Below are 27,016 nucleotides of genomic sequence, written 5' to 3' on the forward strand. Positions count from 1 at the left end.
AGAGTTAACATGGCTTCGAAACGACAGGTCGAGAGTTTAACCGAGGAGGCAATCTGTCTCCTTTGCGTGGATTTCTTCACCGATCCGGTGTCACTGGAGTGTGGACACAACTTCTGCCGCTCCTGTATCACATGGTGTTGGGAAAGGGAGAAGAGAAACTCCTGCCCGGAATGTAGAGAGGAGTTTGCGGACCGCACCCTCAAGGTCAATCGGGCCTTAGTAAATCTGTCTGAGAAAGCTCGAAAGCGAAACTTGGATCCGAAAAGGAAAGAAAGTAAACTTCGCTGCGAGAAACATAAGAAAGAACTGAAGCTGTTTTGTGAGACCGACGGGAAACTGCTCTGTCTGATCTGTAGAAATACTCGGAAACACAAGTCTCACAACTTCATGCCGATTAAAGAAGCCGTTGAAGTTTACAAGGTAAAAATAACCCGCTTTCGATAGTTTTTTAGTCTGATCACAAAGTGTCATCTTTTTGTCTAATCCATTCACTCTTTGATTCCCAGAATCGGGTTAAATCTTCCATGGACTCGCTCACAAAAAAGAAATCGGACTTTCAGGAAATGGAGCAGCAACAGAAAGAGAAGATTTCCGGAGTTCGGGTGAGGCTTCCTGAGCAGAATTTCCAATATCGTTGTGTAGTTTTGTTCCCTTTAATGCAGAATAGCAGAGTATCGCAGCTCCAGTGTCCTGGGATCGATCCTGACCTCTGGTGCTGTCTGCGTGGAGTTTGCACGTTCTCTGAGTAACCAGTACCTTCTTTTAGCCGACATTCCATGGTTGAACGGTAAATTGGCTACTGTAATTAACCCCGTGAAATGGGGTTGTATGTGAATCAGGTGGGAGTTAATGGGTCAGTGAGGAAGACTGGGTTGCAGGGAAGTGTGACCGAAGATCTGAGAGCCACTTACTTACTGCCTGTTATGCCACTGGCGTTTAGGACAGCAATGAAGGTCCTCCATCTCTGGCAGTGTCCATGTCTTCATTGAACATGTCAGTAGTTACTTCTCGGTTTTCATTACTGTCAGTCATGCAGGTCCTGAGTGGAGACTCAGGAATAACATGGCACTCAGATGTAGAAAGACTCTTCATTGTTTCCGTAACAATTTTGTTTTACCTGTCAGTATTGTTAGCCCTGAGCTGAATCCCTTGACCTGGAGGGCCAGTAGACCACACTTACTCTGGCCTCTACACTTTGACCTGTTTGGCATGGGTGACCCTACCAAGAGTCAAAACATAAAGCCCTGACTCCAGCCATTATAGTTCTTTGGGTCATTGAGGCACACATGCCTCCAAACCCAACGGCAAGTTTGTGGTCCTCTTGGACGATAATGGGTGGATAGACCATCTATTTCATAAGGAAATACATCAGGGCCATAAAATAAATTAGCCTCTCCTTTCATTTGGCAGGAACAGTCACAAAGCGTTCAGTCCCACATCACATCCCAGTTTGCTGAACTGCGCCGGATTATCACCGACAAAGAGCAGCGCGCACTCCGAGATCTTAGGGAAGAAGAGGAGAGGATTCTAAATCCAATGGAGAAAAATCTTCAAGTAATTCAAGAGAATTTAAATTCCATCCAGGAGGAAATCTCAAAGTTACAGGAACAGATGGATCAACAAGACAATATCATATTCCTCATGGTGAGAGATTTCAGTTTGTTTCTGTAAAAGTTCACAGTCACAAAATGATGTATTTTAACTCAGTGTGGGATTTACAAATACTGTAGTTGTAAACTGATTTAAACCAGACAGATGTTTTGACTGTTCCGGATTGTTGTTGTCCCCAAACTGGCCTCTCACAACATCTGTACATCACAGGACGGGCTGCAACCTTCTCGGGAGTGTTCACTCTGATCAGAGCACTGAACCAGTGATCGGTTCTGTGATTCCCACGTATAATATCCCGAGACACAGAGTAACATCCCTTTACATTCACAGACTGTGAGTGTGTCTGGTGCAGCCAGTTTCAATTCAGCTGCTAAAGAGGTTTTTTTTCAAAGTGTTTTACTGTTGTACTCCAGGGATGATCGGTTCCCTCGCCTGGCCCATTTTGTCTTTCATCCTTCACTGGGTGGCTTGACGATCAGCTTAGCAGGGGAAACTCTGGGACGACGATATTCCCAAGAATCTGAAGCCTCGTCCAGTCCAGACGGGGTTTGGAAGGCAGTTGTCCTCCCTGAACAACATTTGTGAATGTAAATTGGCTTTTCCTGTCACATTGAAACATACAGTGAATTGGGCCGTTTGTGTCAATCACCAACACATTCTGTGTGCTCAGGCCAAGAGTCACCACGCTTCTGGCACCAACATAGCACGCCAACAACTTACTGACCCTAACCTACACATCTTTGGAATGTGGGAGGAAACCGGAGCGTCTGGAGGGAACACACACAGTCACAGGCAGAATCTACAAACTCCTTACAGACAGCAGCGGGAATTGATCCCGGACCATTGGCTCTGTAATAGCGTTACTGCTGGGCTACCGTGACACCCAAACTGGGTGAGTTTTTACAACAATCCTGTAAAAATGTCACCGATGCTAGTATTTACTTAAGGCTAGATTTAGTTGATATTACATCCTTAGTCAATGGTGAAAAGGTTCAAAGTCTTGAGTCATATTCTGAAAGAAGAGGCGGAGGACAAGCTTGCTCGCAGTTAGTCTTTACAATGTCTCCTGAGACGGTGATGTGCCTCTCATGTGAGATGTAGCAGTCTTGGGGGAACTCCCCTCTCCCGCAGAGTCACATCTCCCAGAAGTGCACACGGCTGAACCATCTGGAAGACCATATAAGGAATCTGGAGCAGCAGCTGGATTACTTTCGACTCATAGGGGAGAATGAGGCAGTCATAGATGAGAGTTACAGGGAGATAGTCACACCTAGGCTGTTGGAAGCAGGTCATTGGATGACAGTCAGAGGGGGGAAAGCGAAGGTGAGCAGACAGGTAGTGCAGAGCATCCCTGTAGCCATTCCCCTGAATAATAAGTTTACCGTCCTGGATACTGTTGGCGGGGACGACCGACCAGGTGTGAGACACGGTGGCAGGGCCTTCGGCACTGAGTCTGACCGGGTGGTGCAGAAGGGTGGGACGGAGAAGAGGAGAGCTGTCGTCATTGGAGACTCTGTAGTCAGGGGAGCAGACAGGAAATTTTGTGGACGTGAGAAGGACACCCGCATGGTTTGTTGCCTCCCGTGGTCCAGGGTCCGGAATGTCTCTGACCGGGTGACCGACATCTTGGTACGAGAGGGAAAGCAACCAGAAGTCGTGATACATGTAGGGACCAACGACATAGACAGGAAGAGGGATAAGGTCCTGAAGTGTGAGTTTCGGGAACTAGTCAGAAGACTGAAGAACAGGACCTCAAGGGTGACGTTCTCAGGATTGCTGCCAGTGCTATGTGACAGTGATGGTAAGAATTGGAGGAGAAGGCAGTTGAATGCATGGCTGAGGAGTTGGTGCAGGAAGTAGGGTTTTAGATTTTAGTATCATTGGGATCTCTTCTGGGGAAGGTAGGACCTGTACAGATTGGATGGGTTGCACCTGAACACGAAGGGAATAAATATCCTTGCAGGTAGGTTTGCTAGCATGGTTCGGGAGGGTTTAAACTAATTTGCAAGGGGGATGGGACCCGGAGCAATAGAGCAGTGAAAGAAGGGCATGGAATAAAACCAGATCTAACATATAGAGAGACTTTGAGGAAAGAGAAGCAGAATTAAGGGTGTAAAGGTAGTAAGGCAGAAGGGCTGAAGTGTGTGTACCTCAATGCAAGAAGCATCAGGAACAAAAGTGATGAACTGAGAGCTTAGATACATACATGGAATTATGATGTAGTGGCCATTACAGAGACTTGGCTGGCACCAGGGCAGGATTGGATTCTCAATATTCCTGGATTTCAGTGCTTTAAAAGGGATAGAGAGGGGGGGAAAGGGGTGGAACGGTAGCATTACTGGTCAGGGATACTAGTACAGTTACAGAAAGGGTGGGTAATGCAGCGGGATCTTCTTTTGAGTCAGTATGGGTGGAGGTCAGGAACAGGAAAGGAGCAGTTACTCTATTGGGAGTATTCTATAGCCCCCCTGGTAGCAACAGAGATAGAGACGAACAGATTGGGAAGCAGATTTTGGAAAGGTACAAAAATAACAGGGTTGTTATCATGGCTGACTTTAACTTCCCTAATATTGATTGGCACCTGATTAGTTCCAGCGGCTTAGACGGGACAGAGTTTGTTCAGTATGTCCAGGACGGATTCCTGTCACAGTATGTTGACAGGCCGACTAGGGGGAATGCCATCTAGTATTAGGTAATGAACCGTGCCAGGTGACAGATCTATCAACTTGACAGTGGGTGAGCATCTGGAGGACAGTGACCACTGCTCCCTGGCCTTTAGCATTATCATGGCCAAGGATAGAAGCAGAGACGACAGGAAAATTTTTAATTGGGGAAGGGCAAATTATGAGGCTATAAGACCAGAACTTGCGGGTGTGAATTGGGATGTCGTTTTTGCAGGACTATGTACTATGGACATGTGATGGGTGTTTAGGGATCTCTTGCAGGATGTTAGGGATGAATTTGTCCCGGTGAGGAAGATAAAGAATGGTAGGGTGAAGGAACCATGGGTGACAAGTGAGATGGAAAATCTAGTCAGGTGGAAGAAGCCAGCATACATGAGATTTAGGAAGCAAGGATGAAATGGGTCTATTGAGGAATATAGTGAAGCAAGAAAGGAGATTACGAAGGGGCTGAGGAGGGCAAGAAGGGGGCATGAGAAGGCCTTGGCGAGTAGGGTAAAGGAAAACCCCAAGGCATTCTTCAATTATGTGAACAACAAAAGGATGACAGGAGTGAAGGTAGGACCGATTAGAGATAAAGGTGGGAAGATGTGCCTGGAGGCTGTGGAAGTGAGCAAGGCTCTCAATGAATACTTCTCTTTGGTATTCACCAAATAGAGGGAACTTCATGACGGTGAGAACGATATGAGTGAGGTTGATGTTCTGGAGCATGTTGATATTAAGGGAGAGGATGTGTTGGTGTTGTTAAAATACATTAGGACGGATAAGTCCCCGGGGCCTGACGCAATATTGCCCAGGCTGCTCCACGAGGCGAGGGAAGAGATTGCTGAGCCTCTGGTTAGGATCTTTAAGTCCTCGTTGTCCACGGGAATGGTACCAGAGGATTGAAGGGAGGTGAATGTTGTCCGCTTGTTCAAAAAAGGTAGTAGGGATAGTTCGGGTAATTACAGACCAGTGAGCCTTACGTCTGTGATGGGAAGGCTGTTGGAAAAGATTCTTAGAGATAGGATCTATGGGCATTTAGAGAAACCTGGTCTGATCAGGGACAGTCACCATGGCTTTGTGAAGGGCAGATCGTGTCCTGATAGAGTTCTCTGAGGTAGTGACCAGGCATATAGATGAGGGTAGTACAGTGGATGTGATCTACATGGATTTTAGTAAGGCATTTGACAAGGTTCCATAAGGTAGGCTTATTCAGAAAGTCAGAAGGCATGGGATCCAGGGAGGTTTGGCCAGGTGGATTCAGAATTGGCTTGCCTGAAGAAGGCAGAAGGTGGTTGTGGAGGGAGTACATTCAGATTGGAGGGTTGTGACCAGTGGTGTCCCACAAGGATCTATTCTGGGACCTCTGATTTTCGTGATTTTTATTAACGATCTGGATGTGCGGGTAGAAGGATGGGTTGGCAAGTTTGCAGACGACACAAAGGTTGGCGGTGTTGTGAATAGTGTAGAGGATTGTCGAAGATTGCAGAGAGACATTGATAGGATGCAGAAGTGGGCTGAGAAGTGGCAGATGGAGTTCAACTCGGAGAAGTGTGAGGTGGTACACTTTGGAAGGACAAACTCCAACGCAGAGTACAAAGTATATGGTGGGATACTTGGTAAGGTGGAGGAGCAGAGGGATAGGCAGATAGGATAGTTAAGAAAGCTTATGGATTATTAGCTTTCATATATCGAGGGATAGAGTTTAAGAGTCACGGGGTGTTGTTGCAGCTCTATAAAACTCTGGTTAGGCCGCACTTGGAGTACTGTATCCAGTTCTGGTCGCCTCACTATAGGAAGGATATGGGAGCATTGGAAAGGGTACGGAGGAGATTTACCAGGATGCTGCCTGGTTTTGAGAGTATACATTATGATCAGCGATTAAGGGAGCTAGGGCTTTACTCTTTGGAGAGAAGGAGGATGAGAGGAGACATGATAGAGGTATACAAGATATTAAGAGGAATAGATAGAGTGGACAGCCAGCACCTCTTCCCCAGGGCACCACTGCTCAATACAAGAGGACATGGCTTTAAGGTAAGGCGTGGGAAGTTCAAGGGGGATATTAGAGTAAGGTTTTTTACTCAGAGAGTGGTTGGTGCGTGGGATGCACTGCCTAAGTCAGTGGTGGGGGCAAATACACTTGTGAAATTTAAGAGACTACTAGACAGGTATATGGAGGAATTTACGGTGGAGTTTATTTGGGAAGCAGGGTTTAAGGATCGGCACAGCATTGTGGGCCGAAGGGCCTGTACTGTGCTGTACTATTCTATGTTCTATGCAACACTCAACACGCTGGAGGAACTCAGCAGGTCAGGCAGCATCGGTGGAAACGATGAGTCGATGTTTCGGGTCGGAACCCTTCGTCAGGACTGAAGAAAGAAGGAGGGGGAACAATTTGAAGAATGCTTGTAGGTTCAATTGAAAAACCAGTCTTTTGAAAGACAAAGGGGCTGGGCGGGGGGCGAAGCAGGGACGTCATAGGCAGGAAAACAATGGGTAGTAGAAGAAGGAGGCGGAACCATAAGGGAGGTGATAGGCAGCTGGGGGAGGGGCAGAGTGACATAGGGATAGAGGAAGGGAGGCGGAGGGAATTACTGGAAGTTGAATAACTCTATGTTCATACCAAGGGGCTGGAGACTACCTAGACGGTATATGCGGTGTTGCTCCTCCAAACTGAGGTTAGCCTCATCATGGCAGTAGAGGAGGTCATGTATGGACATATCTGAATGGGAGTGGGAAGCAAAGTTGAAGTGCGTGGCTACTGGGAGATCCAGTCTGTTTTGGCGGACGGAGCGGAGCTGCTTGACGAAGCGGTCCCTCAATCTTCGTCGGGTTTCACCGATGTAGAGGAGGCCGCATCGGGAGCACCGGATGCAATCCGTGACCCCAACAGACTCACAAGTGAAGTGTTGCCTCACTAGGAAGGACTGTTTGGAGCCCTGAATGGTGGCAAGGGAGGAAGTGTTGGGACAGGTGTAGCACTTGCGCTTACAGGGTTAAGTGCCGGGTGGGAGATCCGTGGGGATGGACTTGCGGATAAGGGGTCGTGGAGGACCGATCCCTGCGGAAAGCAGAGAAGGGTAGAGAGGGAAAGATGTGTTTAGTGGTGGGGACCTGTTGAAGGTGGCAGAAGTTGCGGAGGATAATGTGCTGGATCCGGAGGCTGGTGGGGTGGTAGGTGAGGACAAGGGGAACTCTGTCCCTGTTGTGGTTGCGGGAGGATGGGGTGAGGGCCGAAGTGCAGGAAATGGAGGAGATGCGGGTGAGGGCATCATTAATGATGGTAGAAGGGAAACCATGATCCTTCAAGAAGGAGGACATTTGAGATGTCCTGGAACGGAAAGCCTCATCCTCGGAGCAGATACGGCAGATTCGGAGGAACTGGGAAAAGGGAATGGCATTTTTGCATGTGGCAGGGTGGGAAGAGGTATAGTCGAGGTAGTTATGAGAGTCAGTGGGCTTGTAGAAGATGTCAGTGGACAGTCTGTCTCCAGAGATAGAGAACGAGAAAGGGGAGAGAAGAGTCCGAGATAGACCAAGTGAATTTGAGGGCTGGGTGGAAGTTAGAAGTAAAGTCAATGAAATTGATGAGTTCAGCATGGGTACAGGAAGCAGCACCAATGTAGTCGTCAATGTACCAAAGGAAAAGTTAGGGAGCAGTACCAGAATAGGTTTGGAGCACAGACTGTTCCACATAACCATCGAAGAGGCAGGCATAGCTAGGGCCAATGCGAGTTCCCATAGCTACACCCTTAGTCTGAAGAAAGTGGGAAAAGCCAAAAGAAAGGTTATTAAGTGTGATAACCAATTTCGCCAACCGGAGGAGGGTAGTGGTGGTGGGGAACTGGTGAGGTCTATTATCCAGGAAGTAGCGGAGGGCTTTGAGGCTTTCTTGATGGGGAATGAAGGTGTATAAGGATTGGACATCCATAGTAAAAATCAAGCGGTTGGGACTGGGGAACTGGAAGTTATTGAAGAGGTGAAGGGCATGGGATGTATCGCGGATGCAGGTGGGGAGGGACTGAACTATGGGTGACAAAATGGAGTCCGAGTAGGCAGATACAAGTTCGGTGGGACAAGAGCAGGCAGAAGCTGGATCCTCCGGAACCCGCACATTATCCTCCGCAACTTCAGCCAACTTCAACAGGACCCCACCACAAAGCACATCTTTCACTCTCCACCCCTCTCCGCTTTCCGCAGGGATCGGTCCCTCCGCTACTTCCTTATCCGCACATCCATCCCCACGGATCTCCCACCCGGCACTTATCCCTGTAAGCGCAAGTGCTACACCTGTCCCGACACCTCCTCTCTTGCCACCATTCAGGGCCCGAAACAATCCTTTCAAGTGAGGCAACACTTCACTTGTGAGTCCGTTGGGGTCATCTGCTGCATCCAGTGCTCCCGGTGCGATCTCCTCTACATCGGTGAAACCCGACACAGATTGGGGAACCGCTTCATCGAGCACCTCCGCTCCGTCCACTACGACAGACAAGATCTCCCGGTTGCCACCCACTTCAACTCTGCTTCCCACTCCCATTCAGATATGTCCGTACATGGCCTCCTCTACTGCTATGATGAGGCTAACCTCAGGTTGGAGGAGCAACACCTCATATACCGTCTAGGTAGTCTCCAGCCCCTTGGTATGAACATGGAATTATCCAACTTCCAGTAATTCTCTCCGCCTCCCTTCCTCTATCCCTATATCACTCTGCCCCCTCCCCCAGCTGCCTATCATCTCCCTCATGGTTCTGCCTCCTTCTTCTACTACCCATTGTTTTCCTGCCTATGACGTCCCTGCTTCCCCTCCCCCACCCCTTTGTCTTTCAAATTACTGGCTTTTCAACTGAACCTACAAACATTCTTCAAATCCTTCCCCCTTCTTTTTTCTTCAGTCCTGACGAAGGGTTCCGGCCCAAAACGTCGACTCATCGTTTCCACTGATGCTGCCTGACCTGCTGAGTTCCTCCAGCGTGTTGTGACTGTTGCTTTGAACACAGCATCTGCAGATTATTTTGTGTTTACTATGTTCTATGTCTCTGTTTGAAACATGGAAAAACATACAGCACAATACAGGCACTTCAGACCACAAAGCTGTGCCGAACATGTCCATACCTTAGAACTACCTAGGCTTTACCCATAGCCCTCTATATTTTTAAGCTCCAGGTAGCCATCCAGCAGTCTCTTAAAAGACCCTATCATTTCGGCCTCCACCACGGCTGCTGGCAGCCCATACCACGCACTCACCACTCTGCGTCAAAAACTTATAGCTAACATTTCCACTGTACCTACTTCCAAGCACCTTAAAACTATGCCCTCTAGTGCTAGCCATTTCAGCCCTGGGGAAAAGCCTCTGACTATCCACACGATCAATGCCTCTCATTATCTTATACACCTCTGTCAGGTCACCTCTCATCCTCCGTCACTCCAAGTAGAAAAGGCCGAGTTCATTCAACCTATTCTCATAAGCCATGCTCCTCAATCCAGGCAACATCCTCGTAAATCTCCTCTGCACCCTTTCTACGGTTTCCCCGTCCTTCCTGTAGTGAGGCGACCAGAATTGAGCACAGAACACTAGGTAGGATCTAACCAGGGTTTGATACAGCTGCAACATTACCTCTCGGCTCTTAAACTCAATGCCACGATTGATGAAGGCCAATGCACCGTATGCCTTCTTAACCACAGAGTTAACCTGCGTAGCAGCTTTGAGTGTCCGATGGACTCAGAGCCCAAGATCCCTCTGATCCTCCACACTGCCAAGAGTCTTCCATTAATGCTATATTCTGCCATCATATTTGATCTACTAAAATGAACCACCTCACAGTTAGCTGGGTTGAACACCATCTGCCACTTCTCATCCCAGTTTTGCATCCTATCAATGTCCCGTTATAACAGCCCTCCACACTATCTACAACACCCCCAACATTTGTATCATCAGCACATTTACTAACACATCCCTCCACGTCCTCATCCAGGTCATTTATAAAAATCACAAAGAGTAGGGGTCCCAGAACAGATCCCTGAGGCACACCGTCCTCTATGCAGAATATGCCCCGTCTACAACCACACTTTGCCTTGTGTGGGCAAGCCAGTTCTGGATCTACAAAACAATGTCCCCTTGGATCCCATACCTCCTTACTTCCTCAATAAGCCTTGCATGTGGTACCTTAACAATGCCCTGCTGAAATCCATATATACTACATCTACGGCTCGATGTTAGTCACATCCTCAAAAAATTCAATCAGGCTCGTAAGGCACAACCTGCCTTTGACAAAGCCATACTGACTATTCCTAATCCTATTACGCCTCTGCAAATGTTCATAAATCCTGCCTCTCAGGATCTTCACCATTAACTTACCAACCACTGAATTAAGACTCTCTGGCCTATAATTTCCTGGGCTATCCCTCCTCCCTTTCTTGAATAAGAGAACAATATCCACAATCCTCCAGAACCTCTCCCGTCCTCATTGATGATGCCAATATCATTGCTAGAGGGTCAGCAATCTCCTTCTTTGCTTCCCAAAATAGCCTGGGGTATCTCCCATCCGGTCCCGGTGACCTATCCAACCTGATGCTTTTCAAAATCTCCAGCATATCCTCTTCCTTAATATTTACATTGACAAGTTTTTCAGTCCACTGCATCATCCCTACAATCGCCAACATCCTTTTCTGTAGTGAATACTGAAGCAAAGTATTCATTAATTACTTCTGCTATCTCCTTCGGTTCCATGCACACTTTTCCAGTTACAATTGATTGGTCCTATTCTCTCACACCTTATCCTCTTGTTCTTCAGATACTTGTAGAATGCCTTGGGGTTTTCTTTAATCCTGTCCGCCAATGCCTACTTATTGCCCCTTCTGGCTCTCTTAATTGCATTCTTAATCTCCTTCCAGCTAGCCTTATAATCTTCTAGATTCCTATCATTACCTAGTTTTTTGAACCTTTTATAGGCTCTTCTTTTCTTCTTGACCAGATTTACAACAGTCTTTGTACACCATGGACCTCCTACCCTACCATCTTTTCCATGTTTCATCGGAACGTACCGACTCAGAACCCCACGCAAATATCCCCTGAACCTTTGCCACATTTCTTGTGTACATTTCCTTGAAAACATCTGTTTCCAATTTATGCTTCCAAGTTCCTGCCTGATAGCTTCATATTTCCTCTTACTCCAATTAAACGTTTCCCTAACTTGTCTGTTCCTATCCCTCTCCAATGCTGTGGTAAAGGAGATAGAATTGTGATCACTATCTCCAAAATTCTCTCCCACCGAGAGACCTGACAACTGACCAGGTGCATTTCCCAATACCAGATCAAGTACAGCCTCTCTTGTTGTAGACTTATCTACATATTGTGTCAAGAAATATTCCTGAACACACCTAACAAACTCTAACCCATCTAAACTCCTCACTCTAGGGAGATGCCAATCAATATTTCGGAAATTAAAATCTCCCACCACAACAAACCTGTTATTATTTCTCCTTTCCAGAATCTGTCTCCCTACCTGCTCCTCAATGTCCCTGTTACTATTGGGTGGTCTATAAAAAACACCCAGTAGAGCTATTGACCCCTTCCTATTCCTAAGTTCCACCCACAGTGACTTCGTAGACAACCTCTCCATGACTTCCTCCTTTTCTGCAGCCGTGACACTATCCCTGATCAACAGTGCCACGCTTTCACCCTTTTTGCCTCCTTCCTTATCCTTTCTGAAATATCTAAAGCCTGGCACCTGAAGTAACCATTCCTTCCCCTGCTCCATCCAAGTTTCTGTACTGCCACAACATCATAGCTCCAAGTGCTGATCCATGCTCTAAGCTCATCTGCTTTATTCATGAAGCTCCTCGCATTAAAAGACATAGCTCAAACCATCGGAATGAGCGCGTCACTTCTCTGTCATCTGCTTATCCTCCCTTTTTCACTGTGTCCAAGCTTTCTCTGTTTGTGATCCAACCTCCCTTTCTTCCGTCTCATCAGTTCGGTTCCCACCCCCCAGCAATTGTAATTTAATCTCTCCCATTAGCCTTAGCAAGCCTTGCCACCGGGATATTGGTCCCCCTGGGATTCAAGTGCAAATAGTCCTTCTTGTACAGGTCCTTCCTGCCCCAAAAGAGGTGCCAATAATCCAGAAATCTGAATCCCTGACCCCTGCGCCTATCCCTCAGCCACGCATTTATCCTCCACCTCATTCTATCCCAAAACTCACTGTCACGTGGCACAGTCAGCAATCCGGAGATTACTCCTTTGAGGTCCTGCTTCTCAACTTCTTTCCCAACTCCCTGTAGTCTGTTTACAGGATATCCTCCCTTTTCCTACCTATGTCATTGGTAGCAATATGTACCACGACCTCTGGCTAGACTCCTTCCCACTTCATGATATCGTGGATGCGAACAGAAACATCCTGGACCCTGGCTCCTGGGAGGCAATCTGCCATCCGCATTTCTTTCCTGTGTTCACAGAATCACCTGTCTGACCCCCTAACTATAAGAGTCCCTTATCACTGCTGCCATCCTCTTCCTTTCCCTACCCTTCTGATCCACAGGGCCAGACTCTGTGACAGAGATGCGACCACTTTTGCTTTCCCCAGGTAGGCCACCTCCCTCAACAGTTCTCAAGCAGGAATACTTATTGTAAAGGGGGACGGCCACTGGGGTTCTCTCTAGTACCTGTTTCTTGCTCTTCCATCTCCTGACTGTTACCCACTTCTCTGTCTCCTGTGGTCCTGGGTGACTACCTGCCTATAGCTCCTCTCTATCACCTCCTCACTCTCCCTGACCAGACGAAGGTCATCGAGCTGCAGCTCCAGTTACCTGACGCAGTCTCTAAGAAGCTACAGCTCGACACACCTGGTGCAGATGTGGTCGTCCAGGAGGTCGGGAGTCTCCAGGACCTCCCACATCTGACACCGAGCACAGAAAACTGGCCTCACACACATACTCTCTCTCTCTTTATTTTAAACAGATAATCTGCCTGGCCTCGACCCTTTATCGCCAAAGCCCCGTTGAGCCAAAGCCTTCCTACTCTGTCTCCCCCTGCTCTGTCACCCACTCTGTAAATCTGTCTTCCTTATAAACGCTGTTCTCACTGGCCGACCTCCACACGTTCGCACAGTCGTGCCCCGTTCAAACTGCTGAAGAAATAACCGTCACCTTTTCAACTCTGCTCGCTCTTAAACTCTTCCTGCTGTTCTCAGTGGCCGACATCCACACGCTTGCGCAGACGTGCCCCGTTCAAAGCGCTGAAGAAATAACCACTGTTATTTACCACCATTAACCACTGTTGATCAGTGGGAACTGAGGTTGAATTCCAGAATGTGACCCTCAGATCAGATTTACCATCTATATCTGGTTTGTATCAGGTTCAGTGTCTTGGAGAATTTTGCACTGTCTTTTTTTTCAGAAATATTCTTCATCAGATTATATCCCACTTTCCATCATGGACAGGTCTTTCAGTCCATTCTCTCCTATCAGTTTCCCAGCTTCACAAGCCTCCTCCCACCTACTCACCACACCCAGCAACAGTGCTCCGAACTCCATGGTCCGTCATGTGTTTATCCTGTTTCTCCATTACATTCAATCTCTGCTACTCTCCTTCAACTCCTGTGGCAGTGAGTTCCACATTCTCTTCATCACATTTCTTGTGGGATTTATTAACGACCAACTGTGTTATATCTTTGATTTTCGGTCTCCACACAAGCAGAAACATTTTCTGTCAAATCCATTCGGAATCTTAAATTCCTCAATTTGATCTTCCCTGACATCATATCCAGATAAAAATACACCACCTGGCCAGTCTCTCCTGTGAATTCCTTCTCTCAATTATGGTATAATTCTCATAAGCGTTCCTTGTACTTTCTCCAATGGTTCAATGTCCCTCTTTTACCGTTCGTGTCAGTGGGAATGAGTTTAGTGGGAATTTTCAGCAGCTTGTAGTAACTTGGCTCAGATTCCTGCTGTCGGGATGCCGATGGTCCGTCTCAATCAATTGAGATCTGTGTTTTATTTATTTTAGGAGGAAGCTTGTCGGAAGAGGAGGTAGGACATGGTCTTTACTGAAACACTGTATGAATCTGTAAAATAGTTCAAATATTACTGATGCTCAGTTTATAACTACATGTATAATATTTACATGATTAGTGATGAAAACGGGACATTGTCAGTGACAGATGGTGCCCTACTTGTTGAAAAATTCGATCACCCCTATTTGCTTGACATAACGTCGGAAGAAGCGATTGACAGCAATAAACAAGGTAAAACGTAAGATCCATTTGTTCTTGTTTATGAGACACAACTAAGTTATAATTAGACACAAAATATGGCTGTAATTATAGGCTGAAAGGAATCTATAGACAATAAGACATAGGAGCAGAATTAGTCTCTTTGGCCAATTGCGTTTGCTCCGCCATTTAATCATGGCTGATCCTTTCTTCCCCTCCTCAGCCCCTCTCCCCGGCCTTCTCCCTGTAACATTTGATGCCACGTCCAATGTGGGCAGCTCATCTGAGAAAGATGTGCTGGCATTGGAGAGGTTCCAGAGGAGGTTCACAAGGGTAATTCCAGGAATGAAAGGGTTATCATACAAGGAACATTTCATGGCTCTGGGTCTGCACTCGCTGAAATTCAGAAGGATGAAGCGGGGATCTCATCGAAACCTTTCGCATGTGGAAACGTCGAGACAGAGTGGATGTGGAAAGGACGTTTCCCATGGTGGGAGAGTCCAGGACAAGAAGGCACAGCCTCAGGATAGAGGGGCGCCCTTTCAAAGCAGAGATGAGGAGAAATTTCTTTAGCCAAAGGGTGGTGGGTTTGTTAAATTTGTTGCCACGTGCAGCTGTGGAGGCCAGGTCACTGGGTGTATTTAAGGCAGAGGCTGATAGGTTCCTGAATGGACATGGTTTCAAAGGTCATGGGGAGAAGGCTGCAAACTGGGGTTGAGGAGGAGATAAAAAAAGGATCAGCCATGATTGAATGGCGGAGCAGAGTTAATGGACAGATGGCTTAATTTTGCTCCTATATCTTATGGGCTTTTAAACTTTCTTATCTGAAGAAACTTTTGTTATCTTTTTTTTTAATACTGTATTTTCAAAATTTTCAAAAAAATAAACAATGACACCAACAATAACATACCAGCTCAAACAAGTGTAAAAATGAAATAAGCAAAAAAAAAAGGGACATTACATTAGAGGGATCCCTAATGTACAAAGTGCTCAGAAATACGAAACATTAAAACTGAAATGAGAGCCGTGAGAAATCAACTGGGGGGAAATGGTTCAGGTAGGCAAGAAATGGACCCCAGATAGCCGAAAATTTTTTAATTGAATTGGTTCTCAAGAACCTAAATTTCTCCATCTGTATGACTGAGGTCATGTCAGCCATCCATCTCCGAAAGGAAGGGGGAGAGAGTGAGTTATCCTTTTTAATATTATTGGCTAAATTAATTTTGTAATCCCTCTTTAGCTTCTTAATGACTTTTTTAGTTGCCTTTTAAAAGCTTGCTAATCCTCTAACTTCCCACTACTGTTTGCTCTGTTTTATGCCCTCTCTTTGGCTTTTATGTTGGCTTTGACTTCTCTTGTTAGCCACATCTTGCCTTTAGAGTAGTTCTTCTGTGGGATGTAGAAACAAAAAGACATAGAAAACCTACAGCACAATACAGGCCCTTCGGCCCACAAAGCTGGCCGAACATGTCCTTACCTTAGAACTACCTAGGCTTATCCATAGCCCTCTATATTTCTAAACTCCATGTATCCAACCAGGAGTCTCTAAACAGACCTCATTGTTTCTACCTCCACCACCGCTGCCAGCAGCCCATTCCATGCACTCACCGCTCTCTGCGTATAAAAAACCAACCGGACATCTCCTCTGTATCTCCTTCCAAGCACCTTAAAACTAGGCCCTCTGGTACGAGCTATTTCAACCCTGGGAAAAAATCCTCTGACTATTCACACGATCCTCTCATTATCTTGTACACCTCTATCAGGTGACCTCTCATCCGCCGTTGCTCCAAGGAGAAAAGGCCGAGTTCGCTCAACCTATTCTCATAAGGCATGCTCCCCAATCCAGGCAACATCCTTTTAAATCTCCTCTGCACCCTTTCTATGATTTCCACGATCTTCCTGTAGTGAGGCGACCAGAATTGAGCACAATACTCCAAGTAGGGTCTGTCCAGGGTCCTATATAGCTGCGACATTATCTCTCGGCTCCTAAACTCAATCCCTCGATTGATGGAGGCCAATGCACTGTATGCCTTCTTAACCAGAGTCAACCTGCGCATCAGCTTTGAGTGTCCTACGGACTCGGACACCAAGATCCCTCTGATCCTCCACACTTCCAATAGTCTTACCAGTAATACTGTATTCTGTCGTCATATTTGACTTGCCAAAATGAACCACTTCACTCTTATCTGGGTTGAACTCCATCTGCCACTTCTCAGCCCAGTTCTGCATCCTATCAATGTCCCGCTGTAACCTCTGACAGGCGTCCACACTATCCACAACACCCTATCCTTTATGTCATCAGCAAATTTACTAACCCATCCCTCCACTTCCTTATCCAGGTCATTTATAAAAATCACAGAAAGTAGGGTTCCCAGAACAAATGCCTGATGCACAGCACTGGTCCCCGACCTTCATGCGGAATACGACCCGTCCAAAACTACAAGTAGATGAACTACAAGTTCAGCTACTTTGTTCCGTATACTGCGTGCATTCAGATACAACACCTTCAGACCTTTTCCAATTTTGTCCGCCTTTTACGTTGCAACTGATCCTGTTGAATACAATTTTGCCCAATCAACAGCCTCTCCTCACTGCACATTGCCTCTGTTTGTAAACCAGCTCCCTCACCTTCAACACTGTTATCCACCTTTCCTACGATACTTCTTGCATTGAAATATACACAGCTCAGGTCACTAGTTGCGCCATGCTCAACCTTTTGATTCCTAACTTTGTATGAGGTTTTACCTCCACAACCTCTCGACTAACTGTTCTGTCACTCTGGTTCCCATCCCTCTACAACTCCAGTTTAAACTCCACCGTGCAGCATTAACAAACCTTCCCACCAGGATATTAGTCCCCTCACATCTTCCCTGGAAGGAGCCCAATGATCCAAAATTCTTATGCTCTCCCTCCTACGCCAACTCCTTAGTCTCATATTAAACTGTATAATCTTGCTTGTTCAGGCCTCACCAGCACGTGGCACAGAGAGCAATCCTGAGATCACAACCCTGGAGGTCCTGCCCTTTAACTCAGCACCTAACGCCTTGAACTCCCTTTGCAGAACCTCGTCACTCATCCTACCCATGTCAGTGGTACCAATATGGACCACGACTTCTGGCTGTTCACCCTCACACTTAAGAATGCTGAGGACTCAATCCGAGATATCCAGACCCTGGCACCCGGAAGGCAACATCCCATCTGGGAATCTCGTTCTCGCCCACAGAGCCTCCTGTCCTTTTCCCCAACTAGCAAATCTCCTGTCACCACAGCATGCCTCTTCTCTCCCTTCCCTTCTGAGTCACAGAGGCAGACTCGGTACCCGGGACCTGACCAGTGTGACTTTCCTCTGTTAGGTCATCTCCCCCGGACAGTATCCAGAGTAATATACCTGTTGTTGAGGGGGATGGCCACAGGGGTGCTGGAAGGACTCTCTGTGGCCCTGAATGGTGGTAAGGGAGGAAGTGTAAGGTGTAAGCCCCAGACAGTCCTTCCAGGTGAGACGACACTTCACCTGTGAGTCAGCTGGGGTGATATACTGCGTCCGGTGCTCCCGATGTGGCCTTCTATATATTGGCGAGACCCGACGCAGACTGGGAGATCGTCTTGCTGAACACCTACGCTCTGTCTGCCAGAGAAAACAGGATCTACCAGTGGCCACACATTTTAATTCCACATCCCATTCCCGTTCTGATATGTCTATCCACGGCTTCCTCTACTGTAAAGATGAAGCCACACTCAGGTTGGAGGAACAACACCTTATATTCCGTCTGGGTAGACTCCAACCTGATGTCATGAACACTGGCTTCTCTCACTTCCGCTAATGCCCCACCTCCCCCTCGTACCCCATCTGTTATTTATTTATATACACACATTCTTTCTCTCTCTCTCCGTTTTCTCCCTCTGTCCGTCTGTCCATACCCCTTGCCCATTCTCTGGGTTCACCCCCCCCCCTCCTTTTCCTTCTCCCTGGGCCTCCTGTCCCATGATCCTCTCATATCCCTTTTGCCAATCACCTGTCCAGCTCTTGGCTCCATCCCTCCCTCTCCTGTCTTCTCCTACCATTTTGGATCTCTCCCTCCTCCTCCCACTTTCAAATCTCTTACTAGCTCTTTCTTCAGTTAGTCCTGACGAAGGGTCTCGGCCCGAAACGTCGACTGTACCTCTTCCTAGAGATGCTGCCTGGCCTGCTGCGTTCACCAGCAACTTTGATGTGTGTTGCTTGAATTTCCAGCATCTGCAGAATTCCTCGTGTTTACGTTTTTAGATGCCTTTTATTTTTTTTTCTCTCTGTGTGAACCCTCAAAGAGCTGAAGCCTGAAGATCACCACTCTGACGATGTCCACTCTGACGATGGCTGCTGTGTTTACCTGTCTTCCTTTAATTTGCTCCTCCTAATCAATCCCAGATGCCGACTGGTCACTTGCTGCCCTGCAGATCCCTTAAAAAACTTTCCCCTCTCACCTTCTCTCTCTGCCTTCTGGTTTTGGACTTCCCTCTTTATGGGAAAAAGACCGTGAGCGTACACCTTACGTCTGCCCCTCATGATTTTATATACCTCGAAAAGGGGTCACCCCTCAGCATCCATCACTCCAGGGAAATAGCCCCAGCTTATCCAGTCTCTCCCAAGCCCTCCAGCCATTGTTACAGCCTCCTGAAGTTTCCTGACCAGTGTAATGACATCTTCCCATAGTCGGGGAACCAGAAATGCACACAATACTCCGTGTGTGGTCTATGGTCAACATCAAAGGCCTTGGTGAAGTTCATGTGGACAATGTCTACCACCCTGTCCTGGTCAATGCTCTCTGTCACCTCTTCAACAAACTGGAATTTGTGAGATGTGATTTTCCATGCACAACGCCGTGCTGACTGTCCCTGACCTGTCCTTGTCTTTCCAAATGCAACAGGCAGGATGCAGGGAGGATGTTTCCCCTGTCTGAGGAGTCGGGGGTCAGGGGTCACTGTCTCAGGATGGGGTGGACCCTCAGAGGATGGTGTATCTGGAATTCTCTGCACAGGAGACTGTCATTCAGTTCATTTAACGTCACAGAGTCATCGTTCTACAGTATTGAAATGGGCCCCTCGGCCCGTCACCTCTGTTCTGACCTATTTACACATCTACACTCACCTCATTGGCCGGTATGAGACCAGTCTCCTTCTGTGCCTTGTCTATTGAAATGTCTGTCTGAGTGTCTCGTAAACACAGTGATTGTATTTTTATTCCATCACCTCCTCTGGCAGCAAGTTCCAACATCAACCACTCACTGTTCAAATAAACTCACCTTTAAACTCTTTCCACCCTCCTCAGACCTGTGACCTCTTGTATTTGATCCCCCTCCTGTGGGAAGAAGATTTCAACCATCACTCAATCTACACCCCTCCTTACCTTATATGTTTCTGTCAGATCACCCCCCCCCAGTCTATTTACCTGCATTTTGCCTGTATCTTGATAAACCTTCCCTGTCACCATTTCTCAACGCCTCTTCTGTGCCAGTTCCACGGGGCCCTCAATTCCCCCATGTTACAGAAGATGATCAACCTCATTTTCCACCACATTACAGAAACAAGTGTGCTGCAGGTCCTGAAATGCAGAAATGTAGATAAATCCCCAGGTCCTGATAAAATGTATCCCAGGACATTGTGGGAAGCTCAGGAGGAAAGTATGGAGCCCATTTTGGAGACATGTGTGTCATCAATAGCTGTGGGTGAGGGGCCAGAAGACTGGAGGGAGACTAGTGTTGAACATTTATTGAAGATCGGCTGTAGGGAAAAGCCTGGGAAGTACAGACCGGTGAGCCTAACGTCAGTGGTGGGTACATTAATGGAGGGGATTCTGAGAGACGGGATCTACATTCATTTGGAAAGGCGAGGACTAATCAGGGATACCCAGCTTGGTTTTCTGCATGGACTGTATGGTAGCATAATGGTTAGCACAACGCTTTACAGTACCAGCGACCTGGGTTCATGTCCCGTCACTGCCTGTAAGGAGTTTGTACGTTCCCCATGACCACGTGGGTTTCTTCCAGGTGCTCCGGTGTCACAGTCCAAACCCGCACCGGTTGGCAGGTTAATTGGTCATTGTAACTTGTCCCGTGGTCAGGCTCGGATTAAATCAGGGGTTGCTGGGTGGTGGGGGTCATTGTAACTTGTCCCATGGTCAGGCTCGGATTAAATCAGGGGTTGCTGGGTGGTGGGGGTCGTTGTAACTTGTCCCATGGTCAGGCTCAGATTAAATCAGGGGTTGCGGGTGGTGGGGGTCAAAGGGCCGGAAGGGCCTATTCCGTGCTGTATCTCAATAAATAAATTACAGCTGATGAAAGTGCAGTAGACATCGTCTCCATGGAGTTTAGCGAGGGATTTGACGAGGTAGCGGAGAGTTAGATCACATGGGATAGAGTACGATCTGGAATAGGATACAGAATTGTCTGGGTGGAGTCCAGTGACCAGCGGTTGTGCTGCAGGGATCGGTGCTGGGTCCACTGATTTTCATCATTCATATGAATGATTCGGAGAGGATGTAGGTGACATGTTTAAAACGCAAACACAACGAAATCTGCAGATGCTGGACATTCAAGCAACACACGCAAAAAGTGCTGGTGAACGCAGCAGGCCAGGCAGCATCAACAGGAAGAGGTACAGTCGACGATTTCGGCCGGGACCCTTCGTCAGGGCTAACTGAAAGAAGAGATAGTAAGAGATTTGAAAGTAGGAGGGAGAGGGGGAGATCCAAAATGATAGGAGAAGACAGGAGGGGAGGGGTGAATCTAAGAGCTGGAAAGTTGATTGGCAAAAGCGATACCAGACTGGAGAAGGGAGATAATCATAGGACAGGAAGCCTGGGGAGAGACAGAAGCGGGGAGGGGAGCCCGGAGGGTGGACAGCAGGCAAGGAGTTATAGTGAGAGGGACAGAGGGAGAAAAGAGAGAAAGAGAAAATAAAGGGGGAGGGAAATAAACAAACAAACAAATAAATAAATAAATAAATAAATAGATAAATAAATAAGGGATGGGTTGTGAAGGGGAGGAGGGGCATTAACGGAAGTTAGAGAAGTCAATATTCATGCCATCAGGTTGGACAGTGAAGAGGTTATTTATTTATTTAGGTACAGTGTGAAACAGGCCGTCCCAGACCAATGAACTGCTCCAGCCAGCACCCCAACTATTTAAAACTAGCCTAATCACGGGGCAATGTACAATGACCATTTAACCTACAAACCGCTATGTCTTTGTACCAGCGTCACAGAGTGATAGAAACTAACAGCACAGGCCCTTCAGCCCACCTGGTCTGTACCGAAACATTTAAACTACCTGCTCCCATCTACCTGCACCGGGACCATCGTCCTCCAACTGCTACCATCCATGTACCTGTCCAAACTTCTCTTTAATGTTTAAATCGAGCTTGCATGCACCACTGTTACTGCAGCTTGTTCACAGTCTCACGACCCTGTGAATGAAGCAGTTTCTCATCATGTTCCCCTTAAACTTTTCATCTTTCACCTTTAACCCATGACCTCTGGTTGTAATCCTACACAACCTCCGTGGAAAAAGCCTGCTTGCATTTACCCTATCTCTACCCCTCATAATTTTGTCCACCTCTATCAAATCTCCCCTCAGTCTTCTATGTTACAGGAATAAAGTCCTAAACTATTTAATCTTTCCTTATGACTCAGGTCCTCCAGTCCCAGCTACATCCCTGTAAATTTTCTCTGCACTCTTTCAAACTTGTTTAAATTTTTCCTGTAGGTACGTGACCGAAACTGTATACAATATTCCAAATTAGGCCTCACCAGGTCTCAACGTAACATCCCATCTCCTGTATTCAATGCTTTGATTTATGAAGGCCAATGTGACAAATGCTTCTTTTTACCCTATCTACCTGTAGCACTACTTCCAATGAATTATGGACCTGTGTTCCCAGATCTGCTGTAGAACAGAGTCCTCAGTGCCCGACCATTCACTGTGTAAGACCTACACGGGGGTCCTCCCAAAGTGCAACAGCTCACACTTCTCTGCATTAAATTCCAGCTGCTACTTTTCAGCCCATTTTTCCAGCTGCTCCAGACCCCACTGCAAGTAATGATGGTCTTCCTCGCTCTCTACTCTCCCCAATCTGAGGGATGAATCAGGAGCACGAGGTAATGGGGAGAACGTACAAATTCCTTCCAGATGGTGTCGGAATTGATCTCTGAACTCCAGAACGCCCCAAGGTGGCATAGTATTGTGTTTTCCGCTACATAACCCTGTTGCTCATGGTTTATCCAAGATTACAACGAGATCTTGATTAATTGGGTCTCTGGGCCATTGGATGGAAATTGATTTTAATTCAGAGATGAGGGTGTTGCATTTTGGAAGGGAGACCAGGACAGGATTACACAGGAATCATTGGGGCCCTGGAGAGTGTTGTGGAACAGAGAGACCAGGAGGTGATTGCCTTCATCAGTCAGAATACTGAGTACAGGAGCTGAGACGTCACGTTATGAGTGTACAAGACATTGGGAAGGCCAGATTTGGAGCAGAGTAACACACAGAAAATGCTGGAGGAAATCAGCAGATCAAGCAACAGCTATAGATATGAATAAACAGTTGAAGTTTTGGGTCAAGGTTTTATGTGTGTTGCTTTGGATTTCCAGCATCTGCAGACTTTCTTGTCTTTATGATTTGGATCACACTGTCCAGTGCTGATGATCTTTCTACAGGAAGAATTGGAGTATTGTGTGCAGTTTTGGTCCCCTAATCTGAGGAAAGACATCCTTGCCATAGAGGGAGTACAAAGAAGGTTCACCAGATTGATTCCTGGGATGGCAGGACTTTCATATGAAGAAAGACTGGATGAACTGGGCTTGTACTCGTGGGAATTTAGAAGATTGAGGGGGGATCTGATTGAAACGTATAACATCCTAAAGGGATTGGACAGGCTAGATGCAGGATGATTGTTCCCGATGTTGGGGAAGTCCAGAACGAGGGGTCACAGTTTGAGGATAGAGGGGAAGCCTTTTAGGACCGAGATTAGGAAAAACTTCTTCACACAGAGAGTGGTGAATCTGTGGAATTCTCTGCCACAGGAAACAGTTGAGGCCAGTTCATTGGCCATATTTAAGAGGGAGTTAGATATGGCCCTTGTGGCTACGGGGGTCAGGGGCTATGGAGGGAAGGCTGGGGCGGTGTTCTGAGTTGGAAGATCAGCCATGATCATAATAAATGGCGGTGCAGGCTCGAAGAGCCAAATGCCCTACTCCTCCACCTATTTTCTATGTTTCTATGTTTCTATGTCATTAAACTGAGAGGGTATGAAACAGATTTACAAGCATGTTAATGGGACTGGAGGGTTTGGGTTATAAGGAGAGGCTTTATATTTTGGGACTTTTTCCTAGAGCTCAGGAGGCTGCGAAGGGGAATTGTAGAGGTGGGTACAGTTACAATGATTTAAAAGACATCCAGACGGGTATGTGGATGGGAAAGGGTTAAAGAAATAATGGGCAAATACAGGCAAACACGAGGAATTCTGCAGATGCTGGAAACTCAAGCAAACACATCAAATTGCTGGTGAACTTTGCCTCCAACTTTCACCCTGCCCTCAAGATTACCTGGTCCATTTCCGACACCTCCCTCCCCTTTCTGGATCTTTCTGTCTCTATCTCTGGAGACAACTTATCTACTGATGTTTACCATAAGCCTACTGACTTTCATAGCTATCTGGACCATTCCTCTTCTCACCCTGTCTCTTGAAAAAATGTCATCTCCTTCTCGCAATTCTTCCGTCTCCGCCGCATCTGCTCTCAGGATGAGGCTTTTCATTCCAGGCCGAGGGAGATGTCTTCCTCTTTTAAAGAAAGGAGCTTCCCTTCCTCCACCATCAACTCTGCTCTCAAACGCATCTCCCCCATTTCACGCACATCTGCTTTCACTCCATCCTTCCGCCACCCCACTAGGAATAGGGTTCCCCTGGTCCTCACCTACCACCCCACCAGCCTCCGGGTCCAACATATTATTCTCCGTAACTTCCGCCACCTCCAACGGGATCCCACCACTAAGAACATCATTCCCTCCCCCCCCCCTCTGCTTTCTGCAGGGATCGCTCCCTACGCGACTCCCTTGTCCATTCGTTCCCCCCCCCCCCCCGCCCATCCCTCCCCACTGATCTCCCTCCTGGCACTTATCCTTGTAAGCGGAACAAGTGCTACACGTGCCCTTACACTTCCTCCCTTACCACAATCCAGGGCCCCAGACAGTCCTTCCAGGTGAGGTGACACTTCACCTATGAGTCGGCTTGGGTGATATATTGCGTCCGGTGCTCCCGATGTGGCGAGACCCGGCGCAGACTGGGAGATCGTTTTGCTGAACACCTACGCTCTGTCCACCACAGAAAGCAGGATCTCCCAGTGGCCGCACATTTTAGTTCCACATCCCATTCCCATTCTGACATATCTATCCACGGCCTCCTCTACTGTAAAGATGAAGCCACACTCAGGTTGGAGGAACAACCCCTTATATGCCGTCTAGATAGCCTCCAACCTGATGGCATGAACATTGATTTCTCAAACTTCCACTAATGCCCCACCTCCCCCTCGTATCTCATCTGTTATTTATATACACACATTCTTTGTCTCACTCTCGTTTTTCGCCCTCTGTCCCTCTGACTATACCCCTTGCCTATCCTCTGGGTTTCCCCGTGCCCCCGCCCGTTTCCTTCTCCCTGGGCCTCCTGTCCCATGATTCTCTCATATCCCGTTTGCCAATCACCTGTCCAGCTCTTGGCTCCATCCTTCCCCCTCCTGTCTTCTCCTATCATTTTGGATCACCCCTCCCCCTCCCACTTTCAAATCTCTTACTAGCTCTTCATTCAGTTAGTCCTGACGAAGGGTCTCGGCCTGAAACGTCGAGTGTACCTCTTCCTAGAGATGCTGCCTGGCCTGCTGCGCTCACCAAATACAGGCAAATGGAACTAGTACATTAAAGTGAGTTGGTCAGCAGGAATGAATTTTGTTTTACCTCCTCTTTAAATGCCTCCGGTGTTTACTCACCCCATCCTCATTGGATCCAGTTGTTGCTCCAGTCCTTCCTCATACCCGTTTCCACTGCTATCTCCCGTCTTTCTTTCCAATCTTGAGGAAAGGTCTCGGCTTGAAATTTCCCTTAACACATGCTGCTTGACCTGCTGAGATCCTCCAGAATTTTGTATGTGTTGATCGGGAAAAATCCGCTCTCCATGTCGAGGATAAACCTCGGGAAGATGCTGGTTGTCCATCCGCTGTGTTTGGGTAAAATCCTGGGAAAGGGTCCTGTCGACCACCCGACTGAGACTGAGGCGCCGCGGCCTCTCCCCCGGTCCTTGGGTCGCGCTGCCCGAGTCTGCCCCCGATCCCCTGGGACTCTCTAATTCTCTGCTTCTCCCCCCAGTCTCTGTCACCCTGGATGTGGAAACGGCGTATCCGCTGCTCGAGGTGTCTGAGGATCGGAAGAGTGTGAGACCGACCGGGACCTGGAGGGATCTCCCTGACACCGGGAAGTGGTTCACATACTGGGCTTGTGTGCTGGGATCGGAGGGATTCACATCGGGGAGACATTACTGGGAGGTGGAGGTGACGGGGAATCGGTGCTGGAGTCTGGGAGTCGCCGCAGAGTCTGTGAAGAGGAAGGGATTGTTCACACTGAGTCCGGAGACCGGATTCTGGATCATCGGGCGGATTAATGACGTGATGAAGGTTTACACCTCCACTGTATCCTGTCTCCCTGCCGGTCCCATCCCCGGGAGGGTGGGAGTTTATCTCAGTTACGAGTCCGGGAGAGTTTCATTTTACAACGCGGAGACCAAGTCCCATCTCCACACCTTCACTGAAAATAAATTCACGGAGAAACTTTATCCTTTCTTCGGGCCTTGGGCTGCAAACCAGTGGCTGAGAATCTGCTCCGGTTCCGCTCCGGGTCTGTAAACGGGTCGGGTCTCGGGACCGGCGTCAGGAGTAAGTCAGTGTAAATATAAATGTGCGGAGAGTGAAATAAACACGATGTGAGAATTATCAATCCATTAATTTTAACTCGTTCACCGCGTCCGTCAACAGAACAGAAACACCGCGGATTCAGCAACAGCCGCGGGCGGCGGGTCCTGAGCTCCCCGGCTCCCCCGGCTGCTAAAGTCCACCGGGACTGACAGGATAACTGGGACAAGTGGTGGTGGTGCTGACTGGGAGAGGGAGGTCACGGTGAATCTTGGTAACACGGTACATGTACTATTGGTAACACACGAAGCGCCGGAGTCTCCCAAAGTGTTAGGTAACATATGTGGAGGGAAATGGGTGATGGGTGGATCCAGGTGAGGGGTAATAGATGAGGGAGGGGTGGAAATGTGTCAGAAACTGGGAGGTGAAAGGCGTCAGTGACAAAGGGCTGAAGATTTTGGAATCTGACAGGAGGGGATACTGGTGCCTGGAATAGAGAGAAGGAGCTGGGGAGGAGTGTGTGGGTGATGGGCAGATGGAGATGGTGGGGGGGGGGGGGAGAGGGGGAAGTGATAGGGTGATGGGGCCGGTGATCAGGA

The 27,016-nt window shown here is 47.7% G+C and overlaps 1 protein-coding gene across 1 annotated transcript; it reads left to right on the forward strand.

Moving 5' to 3' along the window:
• On the forward strand, window positions 1–26,495 carry LOC140198293 (nuclear factor 7, brain-like). The gene is made up of 6 exons (XM_072259359.1): window positions 1–420; window positions 507–602; window positions 1,411–1,644; window positions 14,281–14,303; window positions 14,406–14,518; window positions 25,879–26,495. The coding sequence occupies exons 1-6, from the start codon at window positions 10–12 to the stop codon at window positions 26,409–26,411; spliced, it is 1,410 nt and encodes a 469-aa protein (XP_072115460.1). The 5' UTR covers window positions 1–9; the 3' UTR covers window positions 26,412–26,495.
• Window positions 26,496–27,016: the final 521 nt, after the last annotated feature.

This window comes from Mobula birostris, chromosome 5, assembly GCF_030028105.1.
Source record: "Mobula birostris isolate sMobBir1 chromosome 5, sMobBir1.hap1, whole genome shotgun sequence".
Classification (NCBI taxonomy): domain Eukaryota; kingdom Metazoa; phylum Chordata; class Chondrichthyes; order Myliobatiformes; family Myliobatidae; genus Mobula; species Mobula birostris.

Coding starts and splice junctions, on each gene's coding strand:
- LOC140198293 (XM_072259359.1), top strand. CDS start 10: ATGGCTTCGAAACGACAGGTCGAGAGTTTAACCGAGGAGGCAATCTGT. Junction 1,645..14,280: donor ACAATATCATATTCCTCATG/GTGAGAGATTTC, acceptor TATTTATTTTAG/GAGGAAGCTTGTCGGAAGAG. Junction 14,304..14,405: donor GAAGCTTGTCGGAAGAGGAG/GTAGGACATGGT, acceptor TTACATGATTAG/TGATGAAAACGGGACATTGT.